This window comes from Triticum aestivum, chromosome 3A, assembly GCF_018294505.1.
Source record: "Triticum aestivum cultivar Chinese Spring chromosome 3A, IWGSC CS RefSeq v2.1, whole genome shotgun sequence".
NCBI classification, from domain to species: Eukaryota; Viridiplantae; Streptophyta; class Magnoliopsida; order Poales; family Poaceae; genus Triticum; species Triticum aestivum.
In genome coordinates, this window is record NC_057800.1 from 36,934,380 (window position 1) to 36,947,968 (window position 13,589).

Genomic DNA, 13,589 nt, shown 5'->3' on the forward strand with positions numbered 1-13,589 from the left:
TACCTCTTCTCTTGCTCTTCCATTTTCCCTCTGATGCCATTCTAGATCTCGGGACGAGATCCTCTCTTAGTGGTGGAGTGTTGTAACACCCCGAGATCGATGTGCCAGGTGTCCACCAGTTATTCGCTGTTGTTGCCTTGTCATTTGCTTGCGTGTTGCATCTTGTCATGTTATCATGTGCATTGCATCATCATGTTTTTGAAACTTGCATCCGTCCCGGTCTCCTCGTTCCATCCGTTGTCCGTTCTGAGCCCAGACACACTTGCACGCGCCCGCGGCACGTCCGAAATATTATTTTATACGTGGCCGGAAAATGTTCTCGGAATGGGATGAGAGATGATGTGTGGTCTTATTATAGTGTAGATAGACCGCCTGTCAAGTTTCATCGCATTCGGAGTTCGTTTGATAGCCCAACCGTTAAACTATAGCGGCAGTCTAGCCGGTCTAACCTCAGACATTTTCGGTCTCCGGAAATAGTCGCCAGGCCTCTCCTCTTCTCTCTTCTCAGCCCTCTGCCTTCTGCACTACCTCTCATCCACCAGACCCAACCCAACCTCTCTCGTCAGCCCCCAGCCCTCCTCGCACACGCGCCCGAAAGCTATCCCGACGCGACCCGGACAGTCGTCACCGTTGGATTCGGATCATCCCCGAACATCTACAAAACGTCTCCGTTTTTCTCTTTGGGCTACCTAACCTATTTTTCTCGACCGTCCATTTTCAATCGGAGGGACGAGATACCCCCTAACCTAATCCCCTACCTATATAAACAGTCAAACCCTAGCCTAGTCAGTCCCATCCATCCAATCCCTCCTCCGCCGCCAGTCTCTCGCATCTTCATCGGGATCCTCCCAGATCCATCTCCCTCCAACCAGCGCCCGAGCCTCCACCTCTCGATCTCCTACCCAATTCGAATTCTCTCCGACCACCTCCCTTGATTTTCGCCGCTGCCCAATCCACAGCCTCCTCTGCCCATCGCCCGAGCCTCCTCTCATCCAGGAGCATGAGCTCCTCCCATGCGCGCCTTCACCTGACCCCGTCGCCTCCATCTTCATCGGGGCACCACCGGACCAGCAGGTAGCCGCCGTGCCCAGCCTCGCCCCTTCCCTTCTCTCGATCCCTCTCATCTTCTCTCACCCGACTCCGTCCCTCTCTGTTTGCCTACAGGAGGAGCCCCTCCGCCATGGATGGCTGCCGCCACGAGCGACGCCAAGGACCTCCTCGTCTCATGCTCCCGCGCAGTCTCCGTCGTCACTCGAACGCCATGGATGCCTCCCCGAGCTCTAGTTCGCCTCGTGGTCGCCGGGAACCGGTGTCCCGCAGCTGAAGCCGGCCGTCCCCGACTTGCTGAACCACGCCGAGCTGCCGGAGCCCCGCTTCAAGTCCCCGCCGGTCTTCCTCCACGACGCTACCGCCTTGAACCTCTCCCGCTGGCCTCTGTTTTCCCCGCAACGCGTCGGCCACATCTAGCAGCGCCTCGAGGCCGAGCAGCTCCACCGCGCTAGTCCGCCAGGCCAGCCGCCGTCTTCGTTCAAATCCGGCGATCTCCGCCACCAGTCCGTCGAGACCGGTCCTCCTCGCCGCCTGCTGCCTCCTCTGCATCGTGCTGGCGGCTGGCGCGCCGTTCCCCTGCTTCTGTGTGCGAACATGCGAGGACAACAACCAGCGCCAAGTTCCGCTTCCCCGCGTTGACCTCGTGCGCTCGTCCACATCCAGCGTGGACCCGCTCCAAGACAACCGCGCGAGCCTCCTATGCTCGCCCGCGTGGGCTGCCGCGGCTGCAAGGCCCAGCCGAAGCCTGCCAGCCTTGCCTCCCACCGACCGGGCCTTGGCCCATGGGTGAGCTCCCCGCAGCCCCTCCTCTCTGTTGTCCTAGTTTAGCAGATTCGGCGCTATAGTGTTTTTTTTTCTCTGGACGGATTTAATAAATTATCCCAGGATTTACTGTTTTGCAGAAAAACCCTCTTTTTCATGCATATAATAACTTATTAATCATGCATCACATGTAAATAATTTATATATGAAAAGTGCTTAGAAATTCATCTAGTTTCATAATATCCAACTTTCATCCATGTTATAAATGTTTAACTTGTTGTTTGCTTTTATCTTGCATAAATAGCATGTTAAAATGATTTATTTCATAACTAATTAACAGTTGCTTCAAATTAAATAAATTATATATGTAAATGGGGTAGAAAAATGCCTAGTTTAACATAGTGGCTTTACTTTGCATGTTTAACAACTCTAAAATATGCTTTAGGACAGAACAATACCAATTCTAAAATATGGACATGAGGATTTTCCGGAATTGTTGTTTGTTGTTCCAGCCTCGTTTAAACTTGCCTCGATGTGTAGTTTTATTATGCTTCACCTCTTGCCATGCTAACAACATTTAATCTTGTTGGGTACATAAACGAGAGCGAACTAAACAACCTGAATGTGGTGTTTCTTCAATATGCAACGGAGTTGCATATTGAGCTCCACTTAATTTGTAGGGTTGTTTGTGCACTTTGCCATGCCATGCCTCATTAAACCGGACATGCATCATACTTGATTGTGCATCATGCCATGATTATGTGGTGGTTGTTTACCATGATTGTTTGCTTCTTTCCGGTGTTGCTTCTTCGAGTTGGTTCCGATAACGTTGCGTTTGTGAGGATCCGTTCGACTACGTCCGTTTGTCTTCTTCATGGACTCGTTCTTCTTCCTTGCGGGATTTCAGGCAAGATGACCATACCCTCGAAATCACTTCTATCTTTGCTTGCTTAGTTGCTCGCTCTTTTGCTATGCCTATGCTGAGATACCTACCATTTGCTTATCATGCCTCCCATGTTGTTAAACCAAGCCTCTAACCCACCTTGTCCTAGCAAACCGTTGTTTAACAATGTTACCACTTTGCTCAGCCCCTCTTATAGCGTTGTTAGTTGCAGGTGAAGATTGAAGTTTGTTCCTTGTTGGAACATGGAGATGTTGTTCCTTGTTTGGAACATGTTTACTTGTTGGGATATCACAATATATCTTATTTAATTAATGCATCTATATACTTGGTAAAGGGTGGAAGGCTCGGCCTTATGCCTGGTGTTTTGTTCCACTCTTGCCGCCCTAGTTCCCGTCATATCGGTGTTATGTTCCCAGATTTTGCGTTCCTTACGCGGTTGGGCTATAATGGGAACCCCTTGACAGTTCGCCTTGAATAAAACTCCTCCAGCAATGCCCAACATTGGTTTTACCATTTGCCACCTAGCCTTTTCTTTTCCCTTGGGAGTCGCGCTCCTAAGGGTCATCATTATTTTACCCCCCCCATGGGCCAGTGCTCCTCTAAGTGTTGGTCCAAACTAGAGTCCTGTGCAGCGCCCCCTTGGGGAAACTCGAGGTTTGGTTTTAGTTGTATGGAGAGCTCATCTGAGTGTGCCCTGAGAACGAGATATGTGCAGCTCCTATCGGGATTTGTCAGCACATTCGGGCGGTGTTGCTGGATTTGTTTTAACTTGTCGAAGTGTCTTGAAGAACCGAGATACCGAGTCTGATCAGAACGTCTCGGGAGGAGGTCTATTCCTTCGTTGACCGTGAGAGCTTGTCATGGGCTAAGTTGGGACTCCTCTGCAGGGATTTGAACTTTGGAAAGCCGTGCCCGCGGTTATGGGCAGATGGGAATTTGTTAATGTCCGGTTGTAGAAAACCTGAAGTTGACCTTAATTAAAATACATCAACCGCGTGTGTAACCGTGATGGTCTCTTTTCGGCGGAGTCCGGGAAGTGAACACGGTGTTGGAGTTATGCTCGACGTAGGTTGTTCTAGGATCACTTCTTGATCATAGTTTCTCGATCGTGCTTTGCCTTCTCTTCTCGCTCTCATTTGCGTATGTTAGCCACCATATATGCTAGTCGCTTGCTGCAGCTCCACCTCATACCTTTTACCTTACCTATAAGCTTAAATAGTCTTGATTGCGAGGGTATGAGATTGCTGAGTCCCCGTGACTCACAGATACTTCCAAAACCAGCTTGCAGGTGCCGTTGAACCATGTGGATGACGCAACCAAGCTCAAGGAGGATCTCGATGAAGATCTTGTCCTTTGTGTTGTTTCATTCTAGTTGATCAGTAGTGGAGCCCAGTTGGGGTCGATCGGGGACCTTGTCGCATTTGGGGTTCTTCTTTTATTTTGGTTCCGTAGTCGGACCTTGATTGTATTTGGATGATGTAATGCTTTATTCATGTATTGTGTGAAGTGGCGATTGTAAGCCAACTATGTATCTTTTTCCCTTATGTATTACATGGGTTGTGTGAACATTACCTCACTTGCGACATTGCTTTCAATGCGGTTATGTCTCTAAGTCGTGCTTTGACACGTGGGAGATATAGCCGCATCGAGGGCGTTACAACTGACCAAAGTCTTGATGGATGGTGGCAGTGATTTGAACATATTATATGCTGAGGCGTTGAAAGGGATAGGCGTTCCGATGTCCAAACCCAGTACCAGCAACATGAGTTTCCATGGAGTCATTCCTGGGAAGAAGGCTGAATCACTCGGCCAGATTTCTGTTGATGTGGTTTTCGGTGATTCCAAGAATTACCGCAAAGAAAAGTTGACGTTTGAAGTTGTAGACTTCCAGAGTGCCTATCACGCTATTTCGGGCAGGCCGGCTTATGCACGCTTCATGGCCCGACCATGTTATGTGTATCTCAAATTGAAGATGCCTGGCCCCAAAGGTGTGATCACTATTACGGGCAATCGGAAGAAAGCGGAAGAATGTTTTGAGAAAGGTTCAAAGATCGCTTATGCTCAGATGGCAGTGGTGGAGCTGCAGGAATACCAGAAGACTGCAGACCCGAGTGATTTGTTGCGAGCCAAGAAGCCCGCTACATAATCAACTTTTCAGTCATCTGGCGAAACGAAGACAGCTCACATCCACCCGACCGATCCCAGCGCTGCTCCAACTCATATCTCAACAACACTCGACTCCAAATAGGAAGAAGCGCTCATCCAGTTCCTCCGTGAGAACTGGGACATTTTCGCATGGAAGCCTTCTGACATGCCGGTGATATGCCCTAGAGGCAATAATAAAGTTATTATTTATTTCCTTATATCATGATAAAAGTTTATTATTCATGCTAGAATTGTATTAACCGGAAACATAATACATGTGTGAATACATAGACAAACAGAGTGTCAGTAGTATGCCTCTACTTGACTAGCTCATTAATCAAAGATGGTTATGTTTCCTAACCATGGACAAAGAGTTGTCATTTGATTAACGGGATCACATCATTAGTTGAATGATCTGATTGACATGACCCATTCCATTAGCTTAGCACGCGATCGTTTAGTATGTTGCTATTGCTTTCTTCATGACTTATACATGTTCCTATGACTATGAGATTATGTAACTCCCGTGTGCCGGAGGAACACTTTGTGTGCTACCAAACATCACAACGTAACTGGGTGATTATAAAGGTGCTCTACAGGTGTCTTCAAAGGTACATGTTGGGTTGACGTATTTCGAGATTAGGATTTGTCACTCCGATCGTCGGAGAGGTATCTCTGGGCCCTCTCGGTAATGCACATCACTTAAGCCTTGCAAGCATTGCAACTAATGAGTTAGTTGCGGGATGATGTATTACGGAACGAGTAAAGAGACTTGCCGGTAACGAGATTGAACTAGGTATTGGATACCGACGATCGAATCTCGGGCAAGTAACATACCGATGACAAAGGGAACAACGTATGTTGTTATGCGGTCTGACCGATAAAAGATCTTCGTAGAATATGTAGGAACCAATATGAGCATCCAGGTTCTGCTATTGGTTATTGATCGGAGACGTGTCTCGGTCATGTCTACATTGTTCTCGAACCCGTAGGGTCCGCACGCTTAAGGTTACGATGACAATTATATTATGAGTTTATGCATTTTGATGTACCGAAGTTTGTTCGGAGTCCCGGATGTGATCACGGACATGACGAGGAGTCTCGAAATGGTCGAGACATAAAGATTGATATATTGGAAGCCTATATTTGGATATCAGAAGTGTTCCGGGTGAAATCGGGATTTTACCAGAAAACCGGGAGGTTACCGGAACCCCCCGGGAGGTACATGGGCCTTAATGGGCCTTAGTGGAAGAAGAGGAGAGGCAGCCAGGGCTGGGCCGCGCGCCCCTCCCCCCTAGTCCGAATAGGACAAGGACAGAGGAGGCCGGCGCCCCTCTCCTTCTCTCTCTCTCTGTTCCCACCTCGCGAATCCTATTCCAACTAGGATTGGGGGGGGGGGGGGAAGTCCTACTCCCGGAGGGAGTAGAACTCCTCCTGGCGCGCCCTATGATGGCCGGCCGGCCTCCCCCTCTTGAACCTTTATATACGGAGGCAGGGGCACCCCCAGAGACAAGTTGATCCACGTGATCATATTCTTAACCGTGTGCGGTGCCCCCTTCCACCATAATCCTCGATAATATTGTAGCGGTGCTTAGGCAAAGCCCTGCGACGGTAGTACATCAAGATCGTCACCACGCCGTCGTGCTGACGGAACTCTTCCCCGACACTTTGCTGGATCAGAGTCCGGGGATCGTCATCGAGCTAAACGTGTCCTAGAACTCGGAGATTCCGTAGTTTCGGTGCTTGATCGGTCGGGCCGTGGAGACGTACGACTACATCAACCAAACGCTTCCATTGTCGATCTACAAGGGTACGTAGATCACACTCTCCCCTCTCGTTGCTATGCATCACCATGATCTTGCGTGTGCGTAGGATTTTTTTTGAAATTACTACGTTCCCCAAGAGTGGCATCCGAGCCTAGGTTTTATATGTTGATGTTATATGCACGAGTAGAACACAAGTGAGTTGTGGGTGATATAAGTCATACTGCTTACCAGCATGTCATACTTTGGTTCGGCGGTATTGTTGGACGAAGCGGCCCGAACCGACATTACGCGTACGTTTACGCAAGACCGGTTCTCCCGACGTGCTTTGCACATAGGTGGCTTGCGGGTGACAGTTTCTCCAACTTTAGTTGAACCGAGTGTGGCTACGCCCGGTCCTTGCGAAGGTTAAAACAACACCAACTTGACAAACTATCGTTGTGGTTTTGATGCGTAGGTAAGATTGGTTCTTGCTTAAGCCCGTAGCAGCCACGTAAAACTTGCAACAACATAGTAGATGACGTCTAACTTGTTTTTGCAGGGCATGTTGTGATGTGATATGGTCAAGACATGATGCTAAATTTTATTGTATGAGATGATCATGTTTTGTAACCGAGTTATCGGCAACTGGCAGGAGCCATATGGTTATCGCTTTATTGTATGCAATGCTATCGCGCTGTAATGCTTTACTTTATCACTAAGCGGTAGCGATAGTTGTGGAAGCATAAGATTGGCGAGACGACATCGATGCTACGATGGAGATCAAGGTGTCGCGCCGGTGACGATGGTGATCATGACGGTGCTTCGGAGATGGAGATCACAGGCACAAGATGATGATGGCCATATCATATCACTTATATTGATTGCATGTGATGTTTATCTTTTATGCATCTTATCTTGCTTTGATTGATGGTAGCATTATAAGATGATCTCTCACTAAATTATCAAGATAAAAGTGTTCTCCCTGAGTATGCACCGTTGCCAAAGTTCGTCGTGCCCAGACACCAAGTGATGATCGGGTGTCATAAGCTCTACGTCCATCTACAACGGGTGCAAGCCAGTTTTGCACACGTAGAATACTCAGGTTAAACTTGACGAGCCTAGCATATGCAGATATGGCCTCGGAACACTGAGATCGAAAGATCGAGCGTGAATCATATAGTAGATATGATCAACATAGCGATGTTCACCATTGAAAACTACTTCATTTCACGTGATGATCGGTTATGGTTTAGTTGATTTGGATCACGTGATCACTTAGAGGATTAGAGGGATGTCTATCTAAGTGGGAGTTCTTTAAGTAATTTGATTAATTGAACTTAAATTTATCATGAACTTAGTACCTGATAGTATCTTGCTTATGTATGTTTGATTGTAGATAGATGGCCCGTGCTGTTGTTCCGTTGAATTTTAATGCGTTCCTTGAGAAAGCAAAGTTGAAAGATGATGGTAGCAATTACACGGACTGGGTCCGTAACTTGAGGATTATCCTCATTGCTGCACAGAAGAATTACGTCCTGGAAGCACCGCTGGGTGCCAGGCCTGCTGCTGGAGCAACACCAGATGTTATGAACGTCTGGCAGAGCAAAGCTGATGACTACTCGATAGTTCAGTGTGCCATGCTTTACTGCTTAGAATCGGGACTTCAACGATGTTTTGAACGTCATGGAGCATATGAGATGTTCTAGGAGTTGAAGTTAATATTTCAAGCAAATGCCCAGATTGAGAGATATGAAGTCTCCAATAACTTCTATAGCTGCAAGATGGAGGAGAAAAGTTCTGTCAGTGAGCATATACTCAAAATGTCTGGGTATAATAATCACTTGATTCAGATGGGAGTTAATCTTCCAGATGATTGCGTCATTGACAGAATTCTCCAATCACTGCCACCAAGCTACAAAAGCTTTGTGATGAACTATAATATGGAAGGGATGAATAAGACTATTCCCGAGCTCTTCGCGATGCTGAAAGCTGCGGAGGTAGAAATCAAAAAGGAGCATCAAGTGTTGATGGTCAACAAGACCACTAATTTCAAGAAAAAGGGCAAAGGGAAGAAGAAGGGGAACTTCAAGAAGAATAGCAAGCAAGTTGCTGCTCAAGAGAAGAAACCCAAGTCTGGACCTAAGCCAGAAACTGAGTGCTTCTACTGCAAGCAGACTGGTCATAGGAAGCGGAACTGCCCCAAGTATTTGGCGGATAAGAAGGATGGCAAGGTGAACAAAGGTATATGTGATATACATGTTATTGATGTGTACCTTACTAGAGCTCGCAGTAGCACCTGGGTATTTGATACTGGTTCTGTTGCTAATATTTGCAACTCGAAACAGGGACTACGGATTAAGTGAACACTGGCAAAGGACGAGGTGACGATGCGCGTAGGAAATGGTTCCAAAGTCGATGTGATCGCGGTCGGCACGCTACCTCTACATCTACCTTCGGGATTAGTATTAGACCTAAATAATTGTTATTTGGTGCCAGTGTTGAGCATGAACATTATATCTGGATCTTGTTTAATGCGAGACGGTTATTCATTTAAATCAGAGAATAATGGTTGTTCTATTTATATGAGTAATATCTTTTATGGTCATGCACCTTTGAAGAGTGGTCTATTTTTGATGAATCTCGATAGTAGTAATACACATATTCATAATGTTGAAGCCAAAAAATGCAAAGTTGATAATGATAGTGCAACTTATTTGTGGCACTGCCGTTTAGGTCATATCAGTATAAAGCGCATGAAGAAACTCCATACCGATGGACTTTTGGAACCACTTGATTATGAATCACTTGGTACTTGCGAATCGTGCCTCATGGGCAAGATGACTAAGACTCCGTTCTCCAGAGCGAGCAACTGACTTATTGGAAATAATACATACTGATGTATGCGGTCCGATGAGTGTTAAGGCTCACGGCAAGTATCGTTATTTTCTGAACTTCACAGATGATTTGAGCAGATATGGGTATATCTACTTGATGAAACATAAGTTTGAAACATTTGAAAAGTTCAAAGAATTTCAGAGTGAAGTTGAAAATCATCGTAACAAGAAAATAAAGTTTCTATGATCTGATCGTGGAGGAGAATATTTGAGTTACGAGTTTGGTGTACATTTGAAACAATGCGGAATAGTTTCACAACTCACGCCACCCGGAACACCACAGCGTAATGGTGTGTCCGAACGTCGTAATCGTACTTTACTAGATATGGTGCGATCTATGATGTCTCTTACTGATTTACCGCTATCGTTTTGGGGTTATGCTCTAGAGACGGCCGCATTCACGTTAAATAGGGCACCATCAAAATCCGTTGAGACGACGCCTTATGAACTATGGTTTGGCAAGAAACCAAAGTTGTCATTTCTTAAAGTTTGGGGCTGCGATGCTTATGTGAAAAAGCTTCAACCTGATAAGCTCGAACCCAAATCGGAGAGATGTGTCTTCATAGGATACCCAAAGGAGACTGTTGGGTACACCTTCTATCACAGATCCGAAGGCAAGACATTCGTTGCTAAGAATGGATCCTTTCTAGAGAAGGAGTTTCTCTCGAAAGAAGTGAGTGGGAGGAAAGTAGAACTTGACGAGGTAACTGTACCTGCTCCCTTATTGGAAAGTAGTACATCACAGAAACCTGTTTCTGCGACACCTACACCAATTAGTGAGGAAGCTAATGATAATGATCATGAAACTTCAGAACAAGATACTACTGAACCTCGTAGATCAACCAGAGTAAGATCTGCGCCAGAGTGGTGCGGTAATCCTGTTCTGGAAATCATGCTACTAGATCATGATGAACCTACGAACTATGAAGAAGCGATGGTGAGCCCAGATTCCGTAAAATGGCTTGAAGCCATGAAATCTGAGATGGGATCCATGTATGAGAACAAAGTATGGACTTTGGTTGACTTACCCGTTGATCGGCAAGCAATTGAGAATAAATGGATCTTCAAGAAGAAGACTGACGCTGACGGTAATATTACTGTCTACAAAGCTCGACTTGTCGCAAAAGGTTTTCGACAAGTTCAAGGGGTTGACTACGATGAGACCTTCTCACCCATAGCGATGCTTAAGTCTGTCCGAATCATGTTAGCAATTGCCGCATTTTATGATTATGAAATTTGGCAGATGGATGTCAAAACTGCATTCCTGAATGGATTTCTGGAAGAAGAGTTGTATATGATGCAACCGGAAGGTTTTGTCGATCCAAAGGGAGCTAACAAAGTGTGCAAGCTCCAGTGATCCATTTATGGACTGGTGCAAGCCTCTCGGAGTTGCAATAAACGTTTTGATAGTGTGATCAAAGCATTTGGTTTTATACAGACTTTTGGAGAAGCCTGTATTTACAAGAAAGTGAGTGGGAGCTCTGTAGCATTTCTGATATTATATGTGGATGACATATTACTGATTGGAAATGATATAGAATTTCTGGATAGCATAAAGGGATACTTGAATAAGAGTTTTTCAATGAAAGACCTCGCTGAAGCTGCTTACATATTAGGCATAAAGATCTATAGAGATAGATCAAGACGCTTAATTGGACTTTCACAAAGCACATACCTTGACAAGATTTTGAAGAAGTTCAAAATGGATCAAGCAAAGAAAGGGGTCTTGCCTGTGTTACAAGGTGTGAAGTTGAGTCAGACTCAATGCCCGACCACTGTAGAAGATAGAGAGAAAATGAAAGATGTTCCCTATGCTTCAGCCATAGGCTCTATCATGTATGCAATGATGTGTACCAGACCTGATGTGTGCCTTGCTATAAGTCTAGCAGGGAGGTACCAAAGTAATCTAGGAGTGGATCACTGGACAGCGGTCAAGAACATCCTGAAGTACCTGAAAAGGACTAAGGATATGTTTCTCGTATATGGAGGTGACAAAGAGCTCATCGTAAACGGTTACGTTGATGCAAGCTTTGACACTGATCCGGACGATTCTAAATCGCAAACCGGATACGTGTTTACATTAAACGGTGGAGCTGTCAGTTGGTGCAGTTCTAAACAAAGCGTCGTGGCGGGATCTACATGTGAAGCGGAGTAGATAGCTGCTTCGGAAGCAGCAAACGAAGGAGTCTGGATGAAGGAGTTCATATCCGATCTAGGTGTCATACCTAGTGCATCGGGTCCAATGAAAATCTTTTGTGACAATACTGGTGCAATTGCCTTGGCGAAGGAATCCAGATTTCACAAGAGAACCAAACACATCAAGAGACGCTTCAATTCCATCTGGGATCTAGTCCAGGTGGGAGACATAGAGATTTGCAAGATACATACGGATCTGAATATAGCAGACCCGTTGACTAAACCTCTTCCACGAGCAAGACATGATCAGCACCAAGGCTCCATGGGTGTTAGAATCATTACTGTATAATCTAGATTATTGACTCTAGTGCAAGTGGGAGACTGAAGGAAATATGCCCTAGAGGCAATAATAAAGTTATTATTTATTTCCTTATATCATGATAAAAGTTTATTATTCATGCTAGAATTGTATTAACCGGAAACATACTACATGTGTGAATACATAGACAAACAGAGTGTCACTAGTATGCCTCTACTTGACTAGCTCATTAATCAAAGATGGTTATGTTTCCTAACCATGGACAAAGAGTTGTCATTTGATTACCAGGATCACATCATTAATTGAATGATCTGATTGACATGACCCATTCCATTAGCTTAGCACCCGATCGTTTAGTATGTTGCTATTGCTTTCTTCATGACTTATACATGTTCCTATGACTATGAGATTATGTAACTCCCGTGTGCCGGAGGAATACTTTGTGTGCTACCAAACGTCACAACATAACTGGGTGATTATAAAGGTGCTCTACAGGTGTCTCCAAAGGTACATGTTGGGTTGACGTATTTCGAGATTAGGATTTGTCACTCCGATCGTCGGAGAGGTATCTCTGGGCCCTCTCGGTAATGCACATCACTTAAACCTTGCAAGCATTGCAACTAATGAGTTAGTTGCGGGATGATGTATTACGGAACGAGTAAAGAGACTTGCCGGTAACGAGATTGAACTAGGTATTGGATACCGATGATCGAATCTCGGGCAAGTAACATACCGATGACAAAGGGAACAACGTATGTTGTTATGCGGTCTGACCGATAAAAGATCTTCGTAGAATATGTAGGAACCAATATGAGCATCCAGGTTCTGCTATTCGTTATTGACCGGAGACGTGTCTCGGTCATGTCTACATTGTTCTCGAACCCGTAGGGTCCGCACGCTTAAGGTTACGATGACAATTATATTATGAGTTTATGCATTTTGATGTACCGAAGTTTGTTCGGAGTCCCGGATGTGATCACGGACATGACGAGGAGTCTCAAAATGGTCGAGACATAAAGATTGATATATTGGAAGCCTATATTTGGATATCAGAAGTGTTCCGGGTGAAATCGGGATTTTACCGGAAAACCGGGAGGTTACCGGAACCCCCCGGGAGGTACATGGGCCTTAATGGGCCTTAGTGGAAGAAGAGGAGAGGCGGCCAGGGCTGGGCCGCGCGCCCCTCCCCCCCTAGTCCGAATAGGACAAGGAGAGAGGAGGCCGGCGCCCCTCTCCTTCTCTCTCTCTCTCTGTTCCCACCTCGCGAATCCTATTCCAACTAGGATTGGGGGGGGAAGTCCTACTCCCGGAGGGAGTAGGACTCCTCCTGGCGCGCCCTATGATGGCCGGCCGGCCTCCCCCTCTTGAACCTTTATATATGGAGGCAGGGGCACCCCTAGAGACAAGTTGATCCACGTGATCATATTCTTAACCGTGTGTGGTGCCCCCTTCCACCATAATCCTCGATAATATTGTAGCGGTGCTTTGGCGAAGCCCTGCGACGGTAGTACATCAAGATCGTCACCACGCCATCGTGCTGACGGAACTCTTCCCCGACACTTTGCTGGATCGGAGTCCGGGGATGATCATCGAGCTGAACGTGTGCTAGAACTCGGAGGTGCCGTAGTTTCAGT

General features: G+C 46.1%; 1 protein-coding gene across 1 annotated transcript in view; it reads right to left on the reverse strand.

The window, feature by feature from the left end:
- Positions 1–1,248: 1,248 nt before the first annotated feature.
- The window catches only part of LOC123056685 (probable leucine-rich repeat receptor-like protein kinase At1g35710), a 44,658-nt gene continuing 32,317 nt past the window's right edge, over positions 1,249–13,589 (reverse strand). Inside the window, exon 4 of the mRNA XM_044479994.1 lies at positions 1,249–1,632. Within this exon, the coding sequence (XP_044335929.1) occupies positions 1,249–1,632 (384 nt within the window). The remainder of the gene's footprint in view (positions 1,633–13,589) is intronic.